The sequence below is a fragment of the Dendronephthya gigantea genome, unplaced genomic scaffold (genome assembly GCF_004324835.1).
Source record: "Dendronephthya gigantea isolate DGI-Jeju-01 unplaced genomic scaffold, DenGig_1.0 000043F, whole genome shotgun sequence".
NCBI lineage: Eukaryota > Metazoa > Cnidaria > Anthozoa > Malacalcyonacea > Nephtheidae > Dendronephthya > Dendronephthya gigantea.
Genome location: NW_021163053.1, coordinates 282,014 through 304,637, shown reverse-complemented (window position 1 = coordinate 304,637; position 22,624 = coordinate 282,014). Strand labels below are relative to the sequence as shown.

The following is a 22,624-nucleotide window of genomic DNA, read 5'->3' as shown; positions in this document are numbered from 1 at the left end:
CGCAAATAGAAATTCGCCGGTCAACCCGACAGGTATAATTATATGCTCAATTAACATAAGAATATTTAATTATTCATGCTGTAACTATTCTCAGTACTGAAGTTCACTGACGTTTCACTTTAAACTCAGGAAAATCAGTATCTCAGTTTACAAATCTTCCTTGTGAAATTCCATGAACAGCGGTTTTTGAAGTTTCCTTTACACGTGTTGTGTGGCTGTTTTTAATGAAAGAGGAGTGACAGCCTGAATGTGAAACAATATTTGCGAAACGATATTAACTGTAATTATATAGGATCATGCCACAATAATATTAGAATCGTCAAGGAAACAAATGACTCAATTTGAAACATGGAATAATTTTCACACAAATGTACTTTTGTCTGTACTTTAGCAAAGGTTAATTCGTAGAATATTCTCAGTAATATAAAAGATCCTGTAAAGGTCCGTATATTCAAGGTCTTAAAACTGGCCTCAACGACGCTCATCCATATCGTCATCTCTCTTTTTTAATGTTTTAGTGGAGCTTAGACCTCCATTTTTATCGCGTACTTGAAAAACACTCATGGCACGGAATGGGTTAAGGGGTCGAGAGCGGGCTTGTATTTCGTGCGAAAATCCCAGCCCAGGACCCATCAAGCTCTTGTATTATCGTTGGAGACTTCATGGACCATTTTTTCCACTTTTGGAGCGCCTAAAGAATGAAGATAACGCGAAATTGTTCAGTAATGGTCGCGTCCCTGTCTGCACATCATGTGCAAATTATTTACAGCGACAATGGAATGACTACGAACGGAAAAACATAAGCCTTCCAATCGAGAAACGGACTTACAGACTATTGACAGGTATAAAAATTTATTAAATCCATCAGATTAATTTCATATTTGCGGGGAGTTCAGATAAATGTAGTGCAAGAGTCAAGACTACTTCATTATTTCAATGATTTAATCCATTCGCAAATACAGTTATACCTGCTGATTACAAGCTAGACCGCATTTTGCCAAAACTATCGTTCCCGAGTATTTCGTACTGATAATTTTCAACGGCACGATAATCCTGTAACGGATAACAATCCATCTTTCGATTCGTGACCTGGACATTTTAATCACATGAAACACTCACACGAAAATCTCACATACAGAGAGTTTAAGATGCACCAAATCTAGGATTCGGACGTTACATGAAAACAGTCGGTAATGTTAGGAACTCAGTTTTCATTTAATTTGTTTTACATACGGCTCTGACTTTGATTACTAAAAGGGTCTAAGTCTATAATTTTTATTTGTGAAACTTGCGAAACTGTGGAACAGTATGCGTCTTCATGTCCGCGTTGTACATTCCGTGTCTAGCTTCGTAGATTGAAATATTGGTCTCAAATGATCGGAGCCCTGAAAGAAGTTTTCCTCTTCTTCTTTACTATATATATACACTGCAGGACAAGCTGCACAACTGGGCGATGAATCCGAAGCCGTGCGCGCTTAAATTTGTGTCCTGCAAAAGATTGTTCACACTTCACAGACAGAACACTCCGTTCTAATTCCTGTGGCCTGTTTCGATATTCGTCGTGTTGCATCGTGTAGTTGTTTACAATAATAGTCAGTATTTCCGATGATCTTTCGTGTTAGAAAACACCAGCCGCTTATGCTTAGTCTAGGCTTCGTACATTTACAAAATTTTGCCCGACGACTGTGAAATCAAGTTGGTACTATATTTGTAAATTTGAGTGCAGCTAGTTCTTGTTGATTTGGGAGCACTATATGATTATAAGTATAAATTCTGCATTTATATGCATTATCGTTGAATGGCCAAGTAAGTCAAAATATTTAAGAACGTGGGCCACGGCAGTTTGTCTAATTTTCAGCACAATATCGTTAATTTTGTAAAAGAGTGTATGGGTTGTACATAATGCAATAGCGTGACTATATCAGCTATTCAAAATTGAGAGCACACACACATAACTTATTTAAAAGCGTTACCATGAAGATTTGTATGTTTAAATTGAACGTCGGCAGAGTTAAGACAACGAAATTAATCAAATTTCCAAACACAGCCATCTGCACCTGCCGTCCAGTTATGCCGTGTATGCTTGGAAGTTGCAAGTTGGAACACTCATGGCCATGCATCGAGATTTAAGTCTCAACAGTATAAATGTCTACGTAGGTCGTTTTAAAAAAATATAGTTTTTTCTTTTCCAATAATACGCGCTAAGATATGCCTTAAACGAATATCTGAGTCACTTTTCGATACGAATATAACCAGAATAATACTAATTCTACGTTCAGTATACTTTAGTTGCTAAGTAACCCTACCCTACAGTAGGGGGTTATACATCCCCATTTGTATGTGAAATTGTTTCTAGTTGAAATTTTTCTATTTTAACGCTCAACACGCTGTAAAGGGTGAAATGTTTCCATTTAATGTTAAAAACTGCAAAGGGTGAAAAACTCCCCCGAAAGACTATTATAATACATGCAGTTGTCTCTCACTCTATGCAGAGTGGCTGCTCTAACTCTCATTGTTGTTGCCTTGTGTTTGCCCACACTAGAAAAAATTCTATTATTTCATCATCTTGACATGTTCACGACAATTGCGACTAATTAATTGGTAACTAGGCTTTAATTCCATCGCACCACGGTTTTGTGAACATTGAGGTTAGGACTGATTTTCCAAATCCAAACAGATTTCTGTCGGTTGTTCTGCCTGCATGCATGTGATTTCCTAAAAATGAATCTCGCCTGAAAACAGGTTGAAAACACAAGTAATTTCAACATTTCATTGCGTAGTCATTGTGATAACCAAATGTATAATTTAGATGAAAGATGGGAGAAAATCAACAGGAAGAAAGAATTGGAGGAGGCTGAACAAAGAGCAAATCAAAGATCTCAAGAAATATCGAGCTATGATGAAAATGACGAGCTTCCGGAAATTATTCCTAGCCCGGTTGAGAGCCGCAAACCACCTTTTTCAAGAAAGAGCAAAATTCCTCGACTGGCAAAACCTCATCGCGAATCGCCGTGTGAGAAATCTTCACTTGAAATCGTGGAATTGAGAAGTCATAGTGGGCAAGAATTAGATCAACGTGTTCGCACAGCGGCTAGTAAAATGGCGGATGAACAACGAAGTAAGCTCATACGAAAACTAGCCGAGATAAAATTTCAAGAAGAGCTGGATTATGTTCAAAGAAAAGTACAGAAAACGATGGGTATGGTACATCTGAAAGGCCGCGAGGAGCGAATCCGCGAAATTGAGTTAGAATTAGAAGGTAAGATAAGCAGTAATGGTGAATCCAGAGATGGCCGCATGTCGAACGAAAAGATGTCAGAAAAAGCTGCAATTACACCGCTTGAAGCTAAAGAACAAGAGAATATCTCTGAACTGAGACAACACATTGAGAAAGAGATGGCAGTTCAGCGGATAGAAATGGATAAACTAAGAAAAAACATCAAACACGAGATTGCTCAAGCAATGGACGAGAGTTACAGACGGAATGAAGAACTCTGGCAACTGATCGGAGAAATGAATCAACAAAAACGTAGCGGTTCGTACCATCAGCGAAGAAATCGACCATTCAGTGATGGTGATTCGTTTAATAAGTTACCAAAGCCGAATAAACAAATGGCAAGAGACGCCAGAGACGCTAGAGATGAGAGGATCTCAGGTGATTATGAAGATGCTGAAAGTGATCCGTACGACAATGGTCATCGTTGACTTGAATGCCTTGCGGCAGTTATGCAAAAATAATTGATGTATGTATTCTATTTTGCTGTCCTATACACCGTATACTAAAAAAATTGCAATGATCACTTGAATATTTATCGGACACCAACTTAATATCATCATAATAATCGAGGAGATATAGTCTTTATAGATGACCGAACACACCATGTATGTTAAAAAAACTGTATAAATGTAAATATATTATTTCATATCCTGTGCCTTTTATTTGAAACATTTCAACGTATATTTTACATATATTTCCACTCGCAAAACGTCATTAAAAAACCTATATATAACCTAACCAAATATATCCCCAAAAGTGTTTGCAATGGATGGAATAGTACACACACTGCATTTTCCAATTTCCACGTCCATTCTCGAGAATACCAATGTGCAAGGTTACGTGTTATAAAGAATATTCTACTCAGTCTTTGACTTTGTACAAATGCCTCTACCACTTTCACGAGGTTGTCCGTAATTTAAATCTTTTTTCATCGTCTTTCATAATTTTCTGAATTTCCAGTTTACTAAGACGAATATTCAACTTGGACATACAGTTGCTTCACGCCAAGCTAAAAATAGGAACAATCAAATAAATTCTAAATCCGGAAACAGATTCTCGGCGAAGTAATTCAAAGACAAAGACATAGCTACCTGAGAAAATATATTATGACATTGACTTAATATTCTTTGTGTATCCGAGTTGGGCGCTACAAATAATCTTAAATTTCCAACCCAGTTATCACTAGAAATGAAGGAAAGTTTTGAGTAAAGTTGACAGTTAGAAACGATAAAACAAAAGCGGACATTTTGAACTCAACTTGCCTTTCACATTCTTACATATAACCTTGCACCATGACAATAATTTAGAATTATCTGATATCTTTTTGAAGTGTATATTTACGGAACATAATGCGACATTATTGCGGAGCTCCTATCAGTCATTACTGCTGAATATAAACTGATTTATTTTATGCTTAAACAGCAATTGAGCTGACCAATTAGGACAAAATACTCACCTACATAACGTCCAAAAATGAGGATCCTGTATACTGTAAACACCCTCTATTTGATTAACCTTCAAATAATAATTACAGGTAAGACAACAATGGATTTGCAGGAGCTTGCAACAAAAATCTTCAAATATACATGTACATGTGTTGTATAATGCTTCTTACTCTTTGATATCCAATATGTAAATTCTTTTCTAATCCAGTAGGAATTCTTTGCATTAATATACCAACTGATTCTCTCAAAAGAGGTACTACACTATGTAAGTACAAAGAATACTTGTTATTGCATATGAAAGCACAAACAAGACCTGGCAAACTGCATGACCTTGAAATTCACCTGATTGTTATCAATACAGCTATAAATAATGAACATATTGGATCTGCCATCATCCATCCTACAGAAAAACACAGAATGGTTGTGACTCCAATTGCAGTTTTTCTGATTACAGTTTCATTAACTTGTGTGTCACCAAATTGTCAATGTCATGTCAAGAAACCCTACTTATATCCAGTTGGACCCAGGACACATAGTCCTGAGTTATTTCAAAATGATAGGTTTAGTGAGTAAGTGTTATAGTCCACTGCTACTTTTGTCTCTCATGCTTTGCATACTATGGACATCAATATCCATCAGTATAGATTTTACTTTGTTTGCATATATATACATATATTAAGGCAAATTAAGTTCTTACCAAACATTTGTATCAGTCCAGCTGATATAATAACACCTACACTTCCTAATGTGTCAGCCAATACATGAAGAAAAACACCCTGCATAATTTGATTATTTGCAGAGGGAACATCTTCCTGATCGCATGAGCCTCCAAATCCTGAAAAATATACATAAGTTGTATAGAATTTGACAAAACACATCAGTCAGGTGAATGATCAATGTTACACATTTCCTACCTAAGCCATGTGAATGACCATGATGACTAGCATTACTGGCAGAATGTTCATGCTCATCATGACCATGTGAATGACCATGACCATGACCATGACCATGACCACCATCATGACCATGACCACCATCATGACCATGTCCACTATGACCACCATGCGAGTGACCATGAGATTTTCCATGTGAATGACCATGACTTCCCCCACCATGTGAGTGACCATGACTTCCTAAAACGTTCTAATATATTAGCTGGAAGAAAGCTAGAATAAGAGTATAAATATAAATATATTGCTCATAATCTTTATATATCAACATACCTCCACCATGATGGAAAACAAAGATACCAACTAAATTTACCAGGAATCCAAGGACAGAGATCACAAATAATCTCTCATGCTCAACATGGGGAGGATGAAACAACCTCTATATATAATGTAATTAATCAGGAGTGTTTCAATCATTAGGCAAGATGTTATTCATTACTATAAATATAAAATATAATATATCTATATATAGAGTAATATTTAAATTACCTCAACTGCCTCAGAAAGAATGAAAAATCCAATGAATAGAAGGAATAGGGCATTCACAAATCCTGCTAACACCTCTGCTCTTACATACCTAAAAATGGAAATTTGTTTTGTTGATTAATAGGAAGTACCCACTAGATAGAAACTTGTCAGTGTTTTTGGAGACTGAATGATCTAAATAAATATAGCAAACAGTTTTGCTATCTTAATGGACAAGGAATAAAATAAAAGTGAGCAAAAATGCATAAAAATTATTTTAATGGGATACCCATAGGAAAATGTTTCATTTTTCTTCCACCGTGATATAACAGTTGCAATCAAGCCAGCCAGTAATGCAGTACAATCAAAGAACATATGAAATGAATCTGATATAAGCCCAAGACTAGAGAAAAAACACAGTAAAACACTGCAATCACAAAAAGAAGACAGAAATGAATTGGATACTAGAAGAGACCAAGACTAGAAAAAATCTATTTATTACATTCAATAAACATAAAAATTATTGATTGTCATTGATGACCATTAAAAGCAATGAATGAAAATGTATTTATCCTAGGTTGATCATAAGATATAGGTTGATCATATGATATAAGTTGATCATATTATATTGTAAAATTAGTCAAACATCACTGATAGTTATCTTCATGTCGTATATATTTTCAATTTAATACAAAACATTTTTAGATTCGAAGTATTGATCAGAACATCCACAATAACAATGTCACATGGTACAAAATATTTATGAATGACTGACCTGTTCGTCCATATCCCGTAAGCAAGTTCAACGAACGCGAAAGATAAGTTAAGAAGAAGAAAACAAAACAAATTTCTTGAACCTTTATCGGATAGAATTTGCCTAAATTGAATAGTCGATATTAATCAATGTATCAATTTCCTTTATAAGTTCTACGCTAGGCTTTATAGGGCAATTAACATTTTCTAACATACCTAACCCAGGTCGCGAGCTTTGATCTGATCTTTATTCCTGGTTTAAAATCATCACTTTTAACGCCATCTTTAGAATGTAGAGGAAGCATATCTCATAAGGATCACTTTATATAATTCTATTGAATATTGTCGGAAAAAAAGTACGCAATTATACTTTTTCTCTGAACATAATATAAGATTGTAAAGGAAACGTGGCAACCTGTCGCTAACTCGACCCAGGCCTTCCGACCTGAAACTTAGAGACAGACAAAGAGACAAATCGACGGCATGGATTGTTCCTGAAGTTATTTCTTTTTCCATGGTTACGTGAAGACCATGCACGTAGACAGCTTGATTAGAATGATTTAAACAGGAATTGCATTTCTCTTTTTTAAGTTGTAAGCTTAATAACTGTGGAAAATATTCTTGGGCAAGTTGTTTTGAAACTGCCGAAAGTTTGATTGTCCTTATCTTTAACCAGTAATTGGATGCACACTAAATCACTAAATCATCTAAATGTTTCTTTTCAAATATTTTTCAATTGAAATTTCTATTGAAATATTTAACAATTTTAGTATGAAAGATTAGGGAAAACAACCACTTACATACTTTACACTTATATAAACATTCACAATACCTGGACAGAAAAACGAGATGCCCGGGTCATGCCGCTATGCCGCTCTGAAAGGGCTTGTTACTAGTTGGAAAAAGTGGTGGGTTTCAAGTTGCAGTCACTGGTGTTTTTAGAATTTCCACCTCTGCGTAATGCGCTGGAATCGTCAAGGCGTAGTTTCCATTCCAGTCGAGACTTAGTTGACAGTTAGGCCTGCATGTATTTAAAAAAAACGAACCGTATTTCTATGTTCTAAAGACATCACTTCTCACAAAGGTATCACGTAGTCCAACAATCAACACATATATTTTTCTCGATACAGAAATATAACGTTAATCAGAATAGTTTAGTATTAACTTAGTTACTGATGCAATACAAGTATTCTTTTTTGTCATTACTACCAACAACAAAGCATTAAAACTGGTTAAAATACAAAACACAGAATTTGAGAAATACATGTATTGTATGAAGTCTGTTCTGATAGGCTTCAGTTCGATATCTAGGAATGGTCTAACGTCCATGACAACATGGTGCTGGGCAAGCTCTGATGCAGGTGTGAGCGCACACTGGAGGGCATGGTGGTGGTGGTCCTGGTGGTGCTGGCTGGCCGGGAGGTCCTGGAGGGCCAAGTGGTCCCATGAGACCAGGATCACCAGGTGGTCCCTGATGTCCAGAAGGTCCAGGTGGTCCAGGAGGTCCATCACGTCCAGCAGGTCCAGCAGGTGCACCGGCCTGTCCTGGAGGTCCGGGAGGTCCTGGAGGTCCAGGATGACCTAGAGGTCCTTTAGGTCCATCAGGTCCCATTGGTCCAGGTAGACCCATGGGGCCATCCAAGCCAGGAGGTCCAGGTGGTGGTGGTGGAAGTGGGGGTGGTGGGGGTGGAAGTGGTGGGGGAGGAGGTGGTGGGGGATGATGACAACATACATGAGAACAAGCTGGTGCGCAATGACCTGAACAGCCACCACCGCACGGATTTGGAATTGGACTTCGTACAAAAGCGTCTGAAATAAAAAAATACAATAACTTTATCATATCTCGACTAAAGATCCTTCCGGTCTCCAATAAAAATGTAAAACAGTCTAATACTGTATACAAATCCAAATTCGTTTAAAATATATTGCATGATTGCGGCGTATGCGAAGTGTGACAGTGTGTCGCGCAGGAATCGAGATTCGTTTATGGTCAGCCTGGAAAGTAAACTGGTTCTGAAATTTTGAATATGATCATCAGGAAATGATCGAAACAGATGATCAATGACAGGTGAACAAGCAAAAGCATCGGGATTATGATCGCTTGACCACAAATTTTGTGTCATATCATAAGCAAGTCTGTTTTAGTTGGCTTTTCAAACATTTGATGATATGTGTCAAATTCTTCCTTCAAAAAAGCGATAGAAATCTTGATCGGGCTATAGACCTGGCCATAAAGAGATCATCAGTGCAATACCATATAGATACCGCAGATATTTTTCAAGTTTAAACGAGGGAAAACAAAAAAACGTAAACGATGAAAATTTTGCTTACTCAAGAATTACAAAGAAACTGGTGGTCAGCAAGTACTTAAAGAAAACAATTATGGCGATCATTAATTTAAGCCGTAATACATGAAATAAAATACTAAATCATGTTCCTATTTCAATTTCCATTGATTTCATAAAATATCACGATAAAATTTGATTCATTCAGTATACAAATATGTAAAACTCTCCCCGAGATTTTGATTAATATTTTCTCCATAGTACATATTATGAATGAATTTTTGTGATTTGGCCTTGATAAAGAAGGATTGCGTACAATGAACAATTATACCAGAAACAGAATCTATGTCAGTATTCATTTTATGTGCAGCTTAATAGATTTTGACAACGTTAAAGAGTACTATCAACATGCATGATTATTCAGTTGTTTACATCAGGACGATGAAAAAGACCTCGACTATTCAGCACTCAACAATAATTTAAATTTTAATCTGTCCTGGAGTCATATTTAAGACAAGCAGGGAATTCTCAAATGATTTTTGCCTTTTGGCCGTTTTGGGTGTATTTCTATAGCGCATGTCGAAATGCACTTAATCTATAGCTATACATTTCGGTTTAACGTAACCAATAAACGAAAACGTTTTGAAAAGTACAACGATCGCAATCTGTCCATATACTCTTGAAAAATTTACCCAATATATATATATTTATATATGTAAATATATGTATTGAGAATTGACCGGTAGGTTTATAAAATGACAAAGTATACAAATCGTCTGACCATGAAAATGATATTTCTGCTAGCTAGTTGATAAGCGATCTTAAGTGTATTATCACTCGTGTACTTTTATCACTTTTCATTTGAAACTTGATCTTTTTCTTTCTGCCTCTCTAAGTTATTAAAACAGGTACCTATAAAGTAGTGTCACTGGTAGCTGCGCTCGAAAAACGTTTTGACTAAATGTTATAAAACGATATCAAGCAGCTAATTTTAAAAGTGATTTTTAGTTTAAAAAAGATGAACACATACTTTCCGTCCTGGATGCTACGCGTTTCCTGATAATATTAGCCTCTCCTACACATATCACTCCAGCGATAAAGAGGCCCGCAAGAGCCCAATTCATCTTGAATTCTAAATTGTCTTCAAGAACAGAGTAAGCAAAGTCAGTGACAAAGAAATACACACGTTTAAAACTATTAATTTAAACTAGAAAGTAGTTTAGGGTGAGATGAACTTACTCTATCAGTTATGAGCTCCTTCGTTTACGAAGTACCAACGGTAACTGATGAACGGTTGAACTGTTCCAATATGGTGCCTGCTTAAATGTCATAAATAAATAAATGGATTTGTCAGGTGCTATATGAAAACTCTTTGTTGCTGCTTATGTTTCATTTGTTTGTGCAGTAAACGTTGCATTGTTTTGCAACGTTTCGTTAAGTTAAGCTTATTACCGTGTCCTCAAATAAAGAAAACCACCAAAAATTGTTTACAAAATATCCTCTGTGAGGCGCAGGTAGCTTTACGCTTTCAGGTAATTGCGTTTTTAAGTGAGGCTCAGGGTCTAAAGATCTTTGTAAAATGCATGGCCATAGGTATTATTTATGAAACGATAATAAATCAATATATAGTGTTCGCTAGCATTGTTGATAAAACTATCAGTTATACCAAAATATTATACCAAAATACTATCATAAGAAACTTCAATCCTATACAAAAATGTACAATGCGTCTCAAGAAATATTGGGACGTAAATAACTGTGTAACACATGAAAAAATCGCTATAACTACTGTATCGTAAAAATGGAACGCTAACTATAAGGCCATTGAATTTCAAAAACACCTTTTGTATCCCTAATTACTTTAGTTTTAGATGTCGAAGGGGATACCGGGATATTGAAGAGCGATGGAGCTTTGAGTCTGGGCCTGGGGACAAGAAAGGGACGGGCTGTCGCGAAAATAAGCAGGGTGCGAGCGAATGTACCCTCTGCAGACAAAGGAAAGCATTATCTCTAGGTGTGAACAATTGTAGTTCATACGCAATTTAATTTTACAATGCCTCCGGCCTGCTCTCGTGAAACATTTAAGATTTGAAGTCATGGAACAGATTTTATCATTAGATTGCTTCATTAGATGAAGCCATGGATTGGCACTGCAGATTACTTTCAAGTAAATAAGACTACTAAATGTTTGATATATATACATGCATTTTTAGCTAATGTTTGTGATGAATGGTATTCAACCCTTGATTTCTTATATTCGTTCATAAACGGTTGTCAAGACAATATTTCGGTACGCAGGAACCGTTCATCATTTTCATTGAGGGCTGAGAGAGCATTCGGACGAGGCGTCATTCAGGTAGCATTCTCAATAATTTCTTCTAGTTTGCGGTTTGTTCAGCTGACGCACCGATTTAAAGGAATAAGGAGTCAATATAGCAGACATTTCCTTGAGTCCTCACTAGTCCCTAACCGAAATCACCCAGTCCAGTCTTTCTCGGCTTTAATCTTTCCCGACTTTAATGGTCAATTTTCCTGTTCTTTTAAGAATCACCCAGACTCGATTACTTGGTTAACTATCAACTATTCATCTTCCCCTCATATTCGTGACCAGCTTTGGTTCAATAAACTTCATACACTCGACCCATTCATCTCACCTCTGGTCAACATGAACTACTAGCTCCTAATCAAACCAATATAACCAGGGAGCAGCGAGGCAGCGTCTTCAAACAACTTATTAGCATCAACTGTGGTATAACAACTGCCTAAAATAGACAAAACACTTCTCGATGTTTCGACCTGAGGGCCTTCGTCAGGAGAGTTAGTAGGAAAATAAATAGGGGAGAAGGTACAATTCGATGCTTAGCTCCTAATCATACTATGCAATGGCGAAGTACTCGAGCAGTACACAATTTGTACTCAATAGGTTGAAACATGAAATCAGAATATTTAAAATCCTATGAGATATCTAATCCAAATGATAACACTATTATAGCGTTTTGGAGGAGCGGGAAGGAGCAGAGGGAAGGAGCAGAGAACACTTTGCTCAAGAGTAAAATTAGTGATCTACAATCTCTAAAACAACATCGAACCGTTTCTGTTGATGGTATTACGATGTTTTGATAAAAATGCAACCACAGCCTCTAACAACAGAAGCACCCTGGTATATAAAGAGGCAGTACAATTGGCAACTTCCAGCTTGAAAAAAAGCGTAAAACATCGGCTTGAAAAGAAAACCGTACATAAATTATGGTCCAGGCCACAGCAAGCAGCAACTGGAAAAATAAGTCATTCACATTGTCCTGGAATCACAGTTAGTTAAGCTTTAATTCGGTAAACTAAAACAATCCTTAACACTGCATAGGCACACCAGACACTACTATACCAATGAAAACTCAAATGACTTTGACCTGTCTAACAAATGACTGATATTATCAGATCGACGAACCCAAATTTGTTTTGTTTTAATATATTATTAGGTTATTTTAAAATATAAAAAGTGCATCGCTGAATAAACCATAACAATTCCATATTAAATAACAATTTTTGATAAATATGAAAGGAAAAAGTAAAATTAGGCTCTATTATTTAAGTCTTTCCGCTTATATTAATAAAGCCAGGTAGGAAATCTTGGCCAGATGATAATTTCAACACGGCCAGATGACAATTTCCATGAGCATTAGATATACTACAAATACTGCCAGAATATTTAGGTCCTTTATTTTCCTGGAAGTCCGGCATGTCCTCTTCCACCAGGTGCACCTTGTCCACCTCGCCGTCCTGGTGGTCCTGGAGGTCCTGGTCTGCCTGGGGGACCAGGGGGTCCGTATATTGGTGGTGGAGGAGGAGGTGGGGCAGCATGAGGCATGATGTTACGACGTCCGGCTGGATATGCTGGTGTTCCCGGCGGCCCAGGAGGCCCAGGTGGGCCTTGTGGGCCTTGCGGGCCTTGCGGTCCTTTAGGACCGTCCTGTCCTGGTGGTCCGACAAATCCTGGTGGGCCATCTGGCCCTGGTGGACCAGGCGGAGGCGGGGGAAGTGGACTGTAGTCGACATAGCGTTTTTCTAGAGAGGAAAGAAGAGAAAGTTGAACTGATATTCCTAGCTTGGTGCATGATATTACCTACTTTTAGCTTACAAAGTCGTACGTCCTCCACACTAGTGTTGAAATGAAACTTTAGGGTGAATGATTCATTAACAAACACAACACTATACGACGACGCCATGTGAAATGACATCGTACTTTTCCACATAAGAAAGAGCTTCGCATTGAATTGCGACTCTCAGTACCTCCTAAACTAGCAACGCTAATCCCTAGAAGAAATGCTGCTCCACGGAAATTCAACGTTCACACGGTTGTCCTATAGTCTATATTTCTATTTAGTTTTGAAATACCTACCGATCCTTCCCGCGCATGAGCACGTTACCAAAACTAAAAGGACAAGCACAGAACTTGAAATTCTGTACTCCATTTTTCTATAAATTGAACAAATTGAACAAGTTATAAAAATTGAAAATCTTTATATAACTGCTAACATAGCCTGACAATTGTTTGTGTCCATTGTTGAACGCTGACAAACTGAATAAAGACTAATAATCCTCTATATTTTCAGACTAAATTTACTATGTTTTCAAGTTATACAAAGCTAACGGCTATATCCAATAGCACTGCAACAGAAAAAATTACTTGCATGAGAAGAACAGTATTCTAAACGTGTGTGCGAAACTAGTTTTTGAAAAACTCTTGATCTTTGCATTCGACAACCTGTTTAATTGAACAAACTACTATCAGAAAACATTACGTCTTACCGTACACAAGCGACCGAGGCAGAAACATATACTACCCAGTGTACAGATTCTATACTGGCTGTACCATGTAATAAAAGTAAGTCATGAATTGGTTTATGTAAAGCAAACTTACGAGGAAGCGTCTTTCAAGATCAACTATTGTCTGTTTGACCACATGCAAGAGACAAGTCACGATTTTAAAACAAAAACTATTTCTATTTCACAACATTTAACTATAACGATGCATCATTTGCAAGATATACATTAAATTCTGATTTACCTACAACCTAAAGAATGAAATTATAATAGAAGCCAGTATTTTTACTTCTTACCTCACTATGCTCTGTGCGGCGGCTTATAGTGGAAACCTCTGTAGTGGAACAAGTATTGTGGGTTTGAAGCGTGTTTTGTTACAATATTTTCTTTCATGAGCAGGTTGCTTTTGTTGTTTATCGTTTCTTACTGCCATTGGCACGTTGGCATAATGTGCACTAGTGCTAAATTGTTTACGTTGCGGAGGATTGGTGGTAACAAAAGAACACAAGAAATTATAGCAGGTTCGGCTCTCAAATCTCGACTTTCACTTTGTTTAACGCGGCTATCAAAATGTTCAATTGAAAATTTTGAATTGAGAAAAAAACACTCCTGAACGGTCAAACTTAGAAAACATCCATAAATTAATTGTTCATAGTTTGTTCGTTGCCGTATACGATAATTCTCTGATCTCATTCAAGAATGTTCCAGTGCTCATTGTCAACTGTCGGTCTTGTGGCAATGACATTGTCTAGATATTTAGTACCTAAACAGTCTAATGGCTGGTTTCCGTTCGGTAAAATTATTCTTCAGATCGGATGGGACGTGGGAAAATTTCTTAGGTCTGAGAAGAGGTTGGCTTAAGCAAAAAGAAATCTCCCGGCTGTCCGAATAAGAATTCCTGCTTTCAAGCCGGTTTCCCACTAGGCTGAATTTTTTGATCGAATGAAAGTATTTGACTGGTCAAAGAAATCCGTTACGGTTGAATTCTCACATTTGTCTATTGTGGAACGCCGCAAAGTGACAAAACGCAGTAAAGTGACAAAATGGCAACCCTATGTACAACTATGAGCCGGAGAGACTGCATGGGAGTTTTATTCTCTCTCTCAGTCTTAATTTTGAGTTGAGCAGCTCTGCAATGATTACCTCATTTCTCCTATACAAAATATATTTAGCCAACTCTCAACATACAGCTTTGGGATAATTACATAAGGAACACGTCTAACCAAAGTGGATTTTGGATCTTGGATTTTATTTATACCACTTGTTTTGGTTGTCCAGCGTTAAAATGAGGCTTCTGCAACAGTGTCCCGTGCACTTCGCGACCAAAATTTCATTTCTTTTTTACTGTTTGGTTTACGAGAATGTGCTGTAAAAAGCTATAATATAGCCTAGGATCTTGAGACAATGTCATAAATTTACAGCCGTTTCGAATTTCATTTGAGTGTTTTACATTACAGTGTCCATCTATATTTTTTTACACTCTGCATGTAATGTGGTTGTGCGTCAATATTTACAGTAAAACGACAAGATGCTCGTCATCATAGAAGATCTCAGTTCCATCTCGACTTCTTAGCTTTGCGTTTCTCTTCCTTGTTGAGTGAAGCCTGGTCTTCCAGTGGGTTCACAGTTGAATGTTCTTTGGAAGCATCCCACTTATTGTTAGCAGTTGACGCAGTAAAATGACTTCTGTATTGCGACTGCAAAAAATGCATGATAATATGAAATGAAATTGTTAATTCTGTTGGTTCGAAAGACGAACAATTCTTTACAATCTGACGTAATTGATATATGGAGACAAGGACACTTACAGAAAATGCAGCTTTCAAGGCATTCAACCTACTGCTGCTTGGACCTGACCCAGCTGAGGCTGACACCGTTGACGAATATGAGGACAAACTTTTAGCTGATCCCATTGGACCAGACGTTGAACCCTGGAAAATATTAAACAATCATGTAATCTCGAAACACACGCAGATAAATATCAACATTACACAATTAACTATAAGTTTCCCATTCTTTGGCTGGTGAGAAATATTGAAAATGTAAAACACAGAATATATGCAACTATATATATACCGCTTCAGGCGCTCCTAATCCAGGTCTTTCACGAACGCCACCACTTCCTCTTTTGCCCTTGCCACCTCTAAACCTCGATTTTTTAAACCATGCGTTCTACACAGAAATAACATTTGATTTGATATAAGCAGAATCACAGACTAAAGTATAGCGGATCGAATCTGTTTCGCATACAAAAAAATACAAAGTGGGGTTTAGTATTAATAATATTACATGTAAAATTTCCACAACCATTATATTCCATGCATCTAACCTTCATTGCCAATTCAAGTAACTCCTCTGAAACATTTTGATTGGCTATTTCCTAAAACACACAGATTTTTGTACTTGGTATTTAGTTTATTATCATACCACCCCTTCATGCATGTGCACCAGATGTAACTTACCAAATTCCGCACAAGATCTCCAGCGAAATTTTGATCACCTGGCGTCATCAAAGTGTATGCAACGCCCTTTTCACCTAAAAAGATAGCGGAGATAAATATAACGCGACATTTTTAATCTTGTTTTTGTTTTGATGGATTATGAGAATACAAACTTCCAAAGCATGAGTGCATGGACCCAGTACAACGATCGATGACTGACATAGAACAATCACAGTCAACCGTTTGAATAAAAACATACATGTTTAAAACATCTTTGTTACACACAATGAATCAGTGACAGCGATTGTGAGTGTAGGTACACAAATGAACTCAGAAGAATGAATGAAATACAAATATACCTGCTCGACCAGTTCTTCCAATTCTATGAGTATGAGTTGTAATATCACGTGCAACGTCGTAATTAATGACAGTTTTAATAGAAGGAATATCCAGACCACGAGCTACATACGAAATAAAATCAGTTGTAAGTCAATATAATTTACTTCAATATAATTTACAATTCATGCTAAGATAGCTTTTCTATACCCGCGACATCAGTTGCAACAAGGATCGAGAATTCTTTCTTCTTGAAAGATGTGATCACTTTGTTTCTCTCAAATTGATCCATATCACCGTGGATCAGGAGGACTGAATGTAATGGTAACAAAAGTGAGTGAAGATAACATCATTTTGAAAATAAATAAAATTAAAAACATAAGCAGTACTGCCAGTGGCATGGATCGAGCTGGACAAAGATCGTCACTATAGACATATTAGGCATTGAACCTACGTTCAAAATCGTTCTTTTTCAAATTATTAGCCAGTTCTTCGCTATTTAACTTTCTTGTTACGAAAATAAGAACGCTTCCCTCTGAAGTACGAAACAAAAGATTTTTCAATTAAAATTTAAAAAAATTGACAACAACATATTAATAGGTAAATATATACTACCGCAATTAAATAACTAAAACCAAACCGCATTCAAAATTAACTTTTCGTGACAGGACCATCAGAGTCCCCATGCAGTGGGTTGTAAAGGATTAAAAATGAAATTGGGGGGTTTATTGTCGCTTATAATGTTGATTAATACTCAACATACCAGATGTAAAGCGTACAAGATTTGCGGTAAGCCATTGCCATTTTCTTGCACCGTCGTTGAATATTTGTACAATCTGTGTAACATCTTCGTTAGCCTAAAACAAGACAAAAACAACGCTTTTATATTTCCACCCACCTTCAGGAGCTCGAGCACATTCGAGTTTGGAAACTCAGCCGTGTTAAATAAAGCCAGACATCTCACCTCACCCAGCTCCCCAACGACAATTCGAACTGGGTCTGTCAATATATCTCGACAGAGCATTTCAACTTTCTTTTTAAATGTTGCACTGAATAATAAAGCTGCACAGCAGTAAAAATGAAAAAAACAATATTAGAATATCAGAAACAAGTATTAAAGAGAGGAAAAGGAATTAATTTGAAACTATGATTATCTTTTCACGTTGTTGACACGAAAGTAAAGGCCCTGTTACACGGTGCAATTTTTCCTGCAACTTGCAATGCAATTCTACTTTTGAGAGATGTAAATTTGGCAACAATGAAACTTTTGCGTTCATTACACTTCATGTACGTTTCTTCTGAAGCACTTTTCACTAATTTACATCTCTTGAAAGTAGAATCGCATTGCAAGTTGCAAAAAAAATTGCACCGTTTTTAACTCGAAAACCCAAGCATGCATGCAGCCTAGCAAGATATGAAGATAACGTAACAGTAGCACGATTGCAGTTGACTTACTTTGTCTGTCTGGCCGTACATGATTTGCAATGGATCGAACCTGTGGTTCTATAGATACAAAGATATTCTCGTATCAGGAGTAAAACAACGAAAGGTAAGATACAAAAAAGAAATTTATACAAACTTACCAAAACCCATATCAAACATTCTATCAGCTTCATCAAAAACCAAGAATGTAACTCTTTCCAGATTTGTAGTTTTATCCTTAATGTGATCAATTAATCGACCCTGGGAAAATTTAAGCACGATGATGATTTAAGTGACTCGAACTATATTTTGCATAGTTAACTTGACTAACACACAACTCTGATTGAGGGGCCAATCCTCTCCTTAACTACAGTTAAAAGTTAACCAGTCTTTTATACAACTGGCCCCTGACTGTCAGTAACCAGTTTATTAGTTGTCCCAGTCTATGTTGACTCGTTATCGGCGTCGAATAGACTGGTATCCTCGAGAATTGTGTTAAGACATATACAGTGTACATACTGGTGTCGCAACAATAATCTCAGGAAATTCTTTCAGAGCCTTCGACTGCTCGTACTTGTTACCACCGCCAAATACACACGCCACTCGAATATTGTAAACCTTTCCGAACTTTTTTGCCTCCAAATATATCTGTTGTGAAAGTTCTCGTGTTGGTGCACATATTAACCCTATAGGTCCATCGCCATCCTGCATTTCCCTCTGATCCATAATGTGTACCAACATTGGCCACAGGAAAGCGGCAGTTTTTCCTGAACCAGTCTTGGCAATACCGAGGATATCACGACCACTGATAGCTGCAGGAACTGCCTGTGTTACAGTTGAGAATAAAATGAAGTGTTTTATAAATCTTGTGTATCTTTTCAATATATCACAACAATGAGAAATGAACTCTCTGAAAATATGCACCTGATGATAACACATCGCTAATGCTTGCATCGCAAGGTGATGATTGAAAAACTACTACTTGCCTGACTTTGGATAGAAGTTGGCTTTGTATATTCAGATTTTCTTATTGAACTTAGCAAACCTTCATCAAAACAGAAATGAGCAAAACTAACGGCAGGACGAGGAGGTTGAGCACCAGATACCTTCATAATACCAAACAAATATTAATAACATTGTACTCATTTATCATATAAGAAATTCTAGGCAATTAGGGAAATATTAGCAAAAAAGTTTTAATGTCTGGAAAATTACTCATGTTAAAGCTGTGAAGAAAGTATATTAAGATCTATTCAACAATACTTTCTTTCTCATACCTTAACCCCCAAACTTTGTCGCAATTTAATTACATCTGCTTCTGTTAATTTCTTAATTTCCTCGTGTTCTTCGTAAAAATTTTTGGCAAATTTCTGGTAAGCAATCTAACAGATACAGAATGAAAAGTATATTAACAGTGGGTTGTCATACAAAAATATTGTGTGTTTTAAATAAATTGTACTGGTCCAGTACATAACATTACCTCAGAGTGGTCAATGGGTGGCAATGGTTCTATTATCTATCAATAAAAGAAAATTAAAATTCATTATGGAGAGCAAATGACAGAGATTTCTAAGAAGATCTCATTAAATGACAGAAAATGACAAATGATGGCAAATGACAGAAATTTCTAAGAATATCTCACTAATATGCAAATGAGTTCCAATTGCAGATAAATTGCTGAAGTGACTACCTTTGATCTTGGCGGGGCTATAGGATTACCATCACTGTCATAATCTATTTCTTCATCATCATCAGGATAATATTCAAGTGGAACCTCCTTCATTACTCTGAAGAATGATTCCTGATCATCTTCATCCTCAATATCATCTCGTCTACTTCTACATAAATTATATATAGCAATATCATCATTGTCATTCTTTGGAATTTTCTTATATACAATCATGTTGAACATATTAGATCAGTGTGCTCAGGTTTCCCTACTTTTTACTGGCCTTTTCCTCTTGTTGTGCAACTGATAAGTTCTTTTCCCTTTCTACCTCTTGCTAGAAATTTAAGTGGAAACTTCAAGGCTTTATTGAATCAATGTGAAAATTGGATAAAAAAGCACAATTGCTTCACCATATATTTTACTGCAGTGCAGTGAAACAGTACCACAGATACAGTACATATAGCAGATGTATTATTGACTATTTGAGAAAAGTTTTAGTTTAATGTGGACAAAGCATGTTTATATATAAATCATCTTAACAGTTCAGGGTTTCATAGCACCATACTAACATTTATTCACAGTATAAAATCACTTGAAATATGACCAAGAACATGAAATGTTACACTAATATGTTCACAGACATATGTTACCCATGAACCTGTCCATGCACTGGCTACATGGGAACATGTTTGATTATTAATAACATTTACATCACTACAATTAGAAGACAAATCACTGTTAATGGTTGTGTCTTCTAATGTGCAGTTACTAATGATGGATCTGTATCATATCTGCTTCTTTTTACCTCAATTCCTGCCATAAATTTATCCAATTCATCTTCTTCATCGTCACCCTCATCATTATTAGATCCAATTGGTTTAGGTTCATACACCTGACTTTCTTTGTGATATGTCACATTATCATCACTATCACTATCGTTATCCCCAAAGTTGGCCCTAAATTCATAGTATATGATAGTATAATCAGAGATATTGTATTTTATTAAGTGCAAAGATGAATACTATTAACAACCTGGTTCATTAATACATGGCTCTATATAAATAATAAATTGTGCAATAAAATCAACAGCCTTCACTAAGTTCACTTGTTGTGTTCATAACACAGTTCTTAAAAGGTAATGTGCAAAGCTAAGTTCAAACTTACGGTCTTTTAAAAACAGCACTTTCCGAGTGTCCAGGGCCTCTTTGTCTCCCTGTACGTTGTGCAAAAGAGGTTTGCACTGGAGATGGTTGCAAAGTTTGTTGTTTTGGCTTGCTACTAACTGTAAACCCACCAAACCCTATGCCTCTTTGTTTTTCTTTTGATCCTTTGTGAAACATCTTTCTGAAGTATCCCTTTAAACTGTATAGAAGAAGCAGAGCAGCGAAATATTACTACAGAGTACGTTTTATAAAATAAATTTGTTTTTGTTCATTTTTGAAGCCATATTGAAATCCGAGTCACAGCGGTAGACTGGTGACAAGTGGAGGAACAAAATGGCCGCCACAAGCGAAGTGAAGAAGTTCAGAGGTAATTTACCATTTCTTTATTATCGTTGTTGTGGTTATGTCAATGGCGTGCAGCGGCAGCTTAGAAAGATTAACAATTTGTTAATGCATGTCGAAATTGTATGGCGCTGCTTGAAAGTAAATCATGTGTGTTTTACGACATTGAGAATTTAATAGCACTCACTACTCAGCCAGTGGTATGTGGTACATGATGCATATATCTCCATAGATTAAATACAGCTACTCAAATAGCTATTTTCAGAATTTGTTTTAACTGCAGTTCACGATTCATAAAGAATGGTGTTTATGTGTATTTCTGAATTTACTAAAACGTCCAGGTCTACCAAAGCTTTGGCTCTCCGGCGCTCTCGCACTTCAAGGCTCTAGCACATACAGTGTTTTGGCGTATAAATAATAATTTGTATGATAAAATAATTTGTACTGAATCATATTGTTCCGCTAATGTAGTAATCGCCTCTTCCTTTGTACATAATATTGGTCATCCTATGGCTATCAGGCTATGGTCACGATATAAATTATGCTTGATTTTATTTCAACCAGAAATGAAGATATCTAAAAAAGAATTGGCTGATGCAAAAGTTCCTCTTCATCTACGAGATTACTGTGCGCATCTTGTTGTTCCATTATTGGAATGTCAAAAGAAAAACTATTATCTTCCATGGAAATGTAAACATGAACGTCATGAATGGGAAGTGTGTGAATATACTGAGTAAGTATATTTCATTCTTTGTAAGACTTGGGCTGAAAAGACTGAGGTCAGAATAAGGATTTGCCGAGAAATTAATTTTTACAGTGTGTGGTATGACAGTATAGTTCACAATTGTACATTGCTGCTTGTTCACCATCCTGATATTTCTTCCAGATTTCCTCAAAAATATGTTTTATGAGCTGTTTTGAACTTGTCCTGAATTTTTTTGAAATTTTGTTTTAGCTTTTTGATGAGACAAAGAGAATATAAGAAGAAAGCCAGCAACTAGATCAGTGTTTAGATATTTAAACAACAGGCCACTTTTGTTACAGTAATTTGCAAAGAGTGCCATACAATATATAGTCTGTTAACTGTATATTTTTGTGTTTACTGTGAATAATAAAATCTTACAATGATTCTGATGTGTTATGCTAAAGTATTTTATGTTTTTGGTCTACTTCTTCGCGCAATAATTTCTCAACTAAAGCAACTTCGGGAATTGACGAAGTTGCATGGTAACTAATTAAACTGCCTCAGGCAATG

The 22,624-nt window shown here is 36.5% G+C and overlaps 6 protein-coding genes across 7 annotated transcripts; 2 read left to right on the top strand and 4 right to left on the bottom strand.

Annotated features, from left to right (window-relative positions):
- Positions 1 to 120: 120 nt before the first annotated feature.
- On the top strand, positions 121 to 3,955 carry LOC114527158. 2 transcript variants are annotated; one of them, XM_028548789.1, is made up of 3 exons: positions 121 to 441; positions 519 to 842; positions 2,810 to 3,955. In XM_028548789.1, the coding sequence occupies exons 2-3, from the start codon at positions 563 to 565 to the stop codon at positions 3,703 to 3,705; spliced, it is 1,176 nt and encodes a 391-aa protein (XP_028404590.1). In that variant the 5' UTR covers positions 121 to 441; positions 519 to 562; the 3' UTR covers positions 3,706 to 3,955. The 2 variants fall into 2 exon arrangements, with proteins under 2 accessions (XP_028404590.1, XP_028404589.1); XM_028548788.1 differs by having other exon boundaries at positions 121 to 842; positions 2,810 to 3,954.
- Positions 3,931 to 7,310, bottom strand: LOC114527157 (zinc transporter 7-like). Its single transcript, XM_028548787.1, has 12 exons — positions 7,107 to 7,310; positions 6,913 to 7,014; positions 6,427 to 6,540; positions 6,162 to 6,249; positions 5,946 to 6,051; positions 5,637 to 5,855; positions 5,420 to 5,557; positions 5,065 to 5,122; positions 4,893 to 4,983; positions 4,734 to 4,792; positions 4,369 to 4,459; positions 3,931 to 4,286 (listed from the first exon to the last, which is right to left on the bottom strand). Exons 1-12 carry the CDS (start codon positions 7,193 to 7,195, stop codon positions 4,242 to 4,244), a joined length of 1,200 nt encoding a protein of 399 aa, XP_028404588.1. The 5' UTR covers positions 7,196 to 7,310; the 3' UTR covers positions 3,931 to 4,241.
- Positions 7,311 to 7,975: 665 nt separating this feature from the next.
- On the bottom strand, positions 7,976 to 10,493 carry LOC114527145 (cuticle collagen 1-like). The gene is made up of 3 exons (XM_028548776.1): positions 10,415 to 10,493; positions 10,206 to 10,316; positions 7,976 to 8,699 (listed from the first exon to the last, which is right to left on the bottom strand). The coding sequence occupies exons 2-3, from the start codon at positions 10,297 to 10,299 to the stop codon at positions 8,209 to 8,211; spliced, it is 585 nt and encodes a 194-aa protein (XP_028404577.1). The 5' UTR covers positions 10,300 to 10,316; positions 10,415 to 10,493; the 3' UTR covers positions 7,976 to 8,208.
- Positions 10,494 to 12,472: 1,979 nt separating this feature from the next.
- LOC114527180 (cuticle collagen 2C-like) lies at positions 12,473 to 14,087 on the bottom strand. Its single transcript, XM_028548819.1, has 3 exons — positions 13,982 to 14,087; positions 13,572 to 13,648; positions 12,473 to 13,237 (listed from the first exon to the last, which is right to left on the bottom strand). Exons 2-3 carry the CDS (start codon positions 13,642 to 13,644, stop codon positions 12,891 to 12,893), a joined length of 420 nt encoding a protein of 139 aa, XP_028404620.1. The 5' UTR covers positions 13,645 to 13,648; positions 13,982 to 14,087; the 3' UTR covers positions 12,473 to 12,890.
- A 994-nt stretch (positions 14,088 to 15,081) lies between these two features.
- LOC114527207 (ATP-dependent RNA helicase DDX42-like) lies at positions 15,082 to 21,318 on the bottom strand. The gene is made up of 20 exons (XM_028548852.1): positions 21,029 to 21,318; positions 20,670 to 20,820; positions 20,137 to 20,198; positions 19,886 to 20,033; positions 19,676 to 19,711; positions 19,473 to 19,577; positions 19,182 to 19,301; positions 18,715 to 19,020; positions 18,357 to 18,456; positions 18,229 to 18,276; positions 17,738 to 17,835; positions 17,537 to 17,630; positions 17,228 to 17,308; positions 16,984 to 17,085; positions 16,797 to 16,898; positions 16,459 to 16,532; positions 16,326 to 16,376; positions 16,073 to 16,168; positions 15,805 to 15,927; positions 15,082 to 15,693 (listed from the first exon to the last, which is right to left on the bottom strand). Exons 1-20 carry the CDS (start codon positions 21,202 to 21,204, stop codon positions 15,547 to 15,549), a joined length of 2,220 nt encoding a protein of 739 aa, XP_028404653.1. The 5' UTR covers positions 21,205 to 21,318; the 3' UTR covers positions 15,082 to 15,546.
- Positions 21,319 to 21,343: 25 nt separating this feature from the next.
- Positions 21,344 to 22,497, top strand: LOC114527204 (NADH dehydrogenase [ubiquinone] 1 beta subcomplex subunit 7-like). Its single transcript, XM_028548850.1, has 3 exons — positions 21,344 to 21,394; positions 21,934 to 22,102; positions 22,325 to 22,497. The coding sequence occupies exons 1-3, from the start codon at positions 21,361 to 21,363 to the stop codon at positions 22,368 to 22,370; spliced, it is 249 nt and encodes an 82-aa protein (XP_028404651.1). The 5' UTR covers positions 21,344 to 21,360; the 3' UTR covers positions 22,371 to 22,497.
- The last annotated feature ends 127 nt before the right edge of the window (positions 22,498 to 22,624 follow it).

What these genes read in the sequence shown, in the direction of transcription:
- LOC114527158 (XM_028548789.1), top strand. Translation starts at nt 563, where the DNA reads ATGGCACGGAATGGGTTAAGGGGTCGAGAGCGGGCTTGTATTTCGTGC. An exon ending in GACTTACAGACTATTGACAG is followed by an intron (nt 843 to 2,809) that starts GTATAAAAATTT and finishes TGTATAATTTAG; the next exon opens with ATGAAAGATGGGAGAAAATC.
- LOC114527157 (XM_028548787.1), bottom strand. Translation starts at nt 7,195, where the DNA reads ATGCTTCCTCTACATTCTAAAGATGGCGTTAAAAGTGATGATTTTAAA. An exon ending in TACGGGATATGGACGAACAG is followed by an intron (nt 6,541 to 6,912) that starts GTCAGTCATTCA and finishes TTTTTTCTCTAG; the next exon opens with TCTTGGGCTTATATCAGATT. An exon ending in TGGACTGATACAAATGTTTG is followed by an intron (nt 5,123 to 5,419) that starts GTAAGAACTTAA and finishes GTTTTTCTGTAG; the next exon opens with GATGGATGATGGCAGATCCA.
- LOC114527145 (XM_028548776.1), bottom strand. Translation starts at nt 10,299, where the DNA reads ATGAATTGGGCTCTTGCGGGCCTCTTTATCGCTGGAGTGATATGTGTA. An exon ending in CGTAGCATCCAGGACGGAAA is followed by an intron (nt 8,700 to 10,205) that starts GTATGTGTTCAT and finishes TTTTTATTTCAG; the next exon opens with ACGCTTTTGTACGAAGTCCA.
- LOC114527180 (XM_028548819.1), bottom strand. Translation starts at nt 13,644, where the DNA reads ATGGAGTACAGAATTTCAAGTTCTGTGCTTGTCCTTTTAGTTTTGGTA. An exon ending in CTCATGCGCGGGAAGGATCG is followed by an intron (nt 13,238 to 13,571) that starts GTAGGTATTTCA and finishes TTTCCTCTCTAG; the next exon opens with AAAAACGCTATGTCGACTAC.
- LOC114527207 (XM_028548852.1), bottom strand. Translation starts at nt 21,204, where the DNA reads ATGTTTCACAAAGGATCAAAAGAAAAACAAAGAGGCATAGGGTTTGGT. An exon ending in AGTGCTGTTTTTAAAAGACC is followed by an intron (nt 20,821 to 21,028) that starts GTAAGTTTGAAC and finishes CTATGAATTTAG; the next exon opens with GGCCAACTTTGGGGATAACG. An exon ending in GAGGAAAAGGCCAGTAAAAA is followed by an intron (nt 20,034 to 20,136) that starts GTAGGGAAACCT and finishes TAATTTATGTAG; the next exon opens with AAGTAGACGAGATGATATTG.
- LOC114527204 (XM_028548850.1), top strand. Translation starts at nt 21,361, where the DNA reads ATGGCCGCCACAAGCGAAGTGAAGAAGTTCAGAG. An exon ending in CGAAGTGAAGAAGTTCAGAG is followed by an intron (nt 21,395 to 21,933) that starts GTAATTTACCAT and finishes TATTTCAACCAG; the next exon opens with AAATGAAGATATCTAAAAAA. An exon ending in GAAGTGTGTGAATATACTGA is followed by an intron (nt 22,103 to 22,324) that starts GTAAGTATATTT and finishes ATTTTGTTTTAG; the next exon opens with CTTTTTGATGAGACAAAGAG.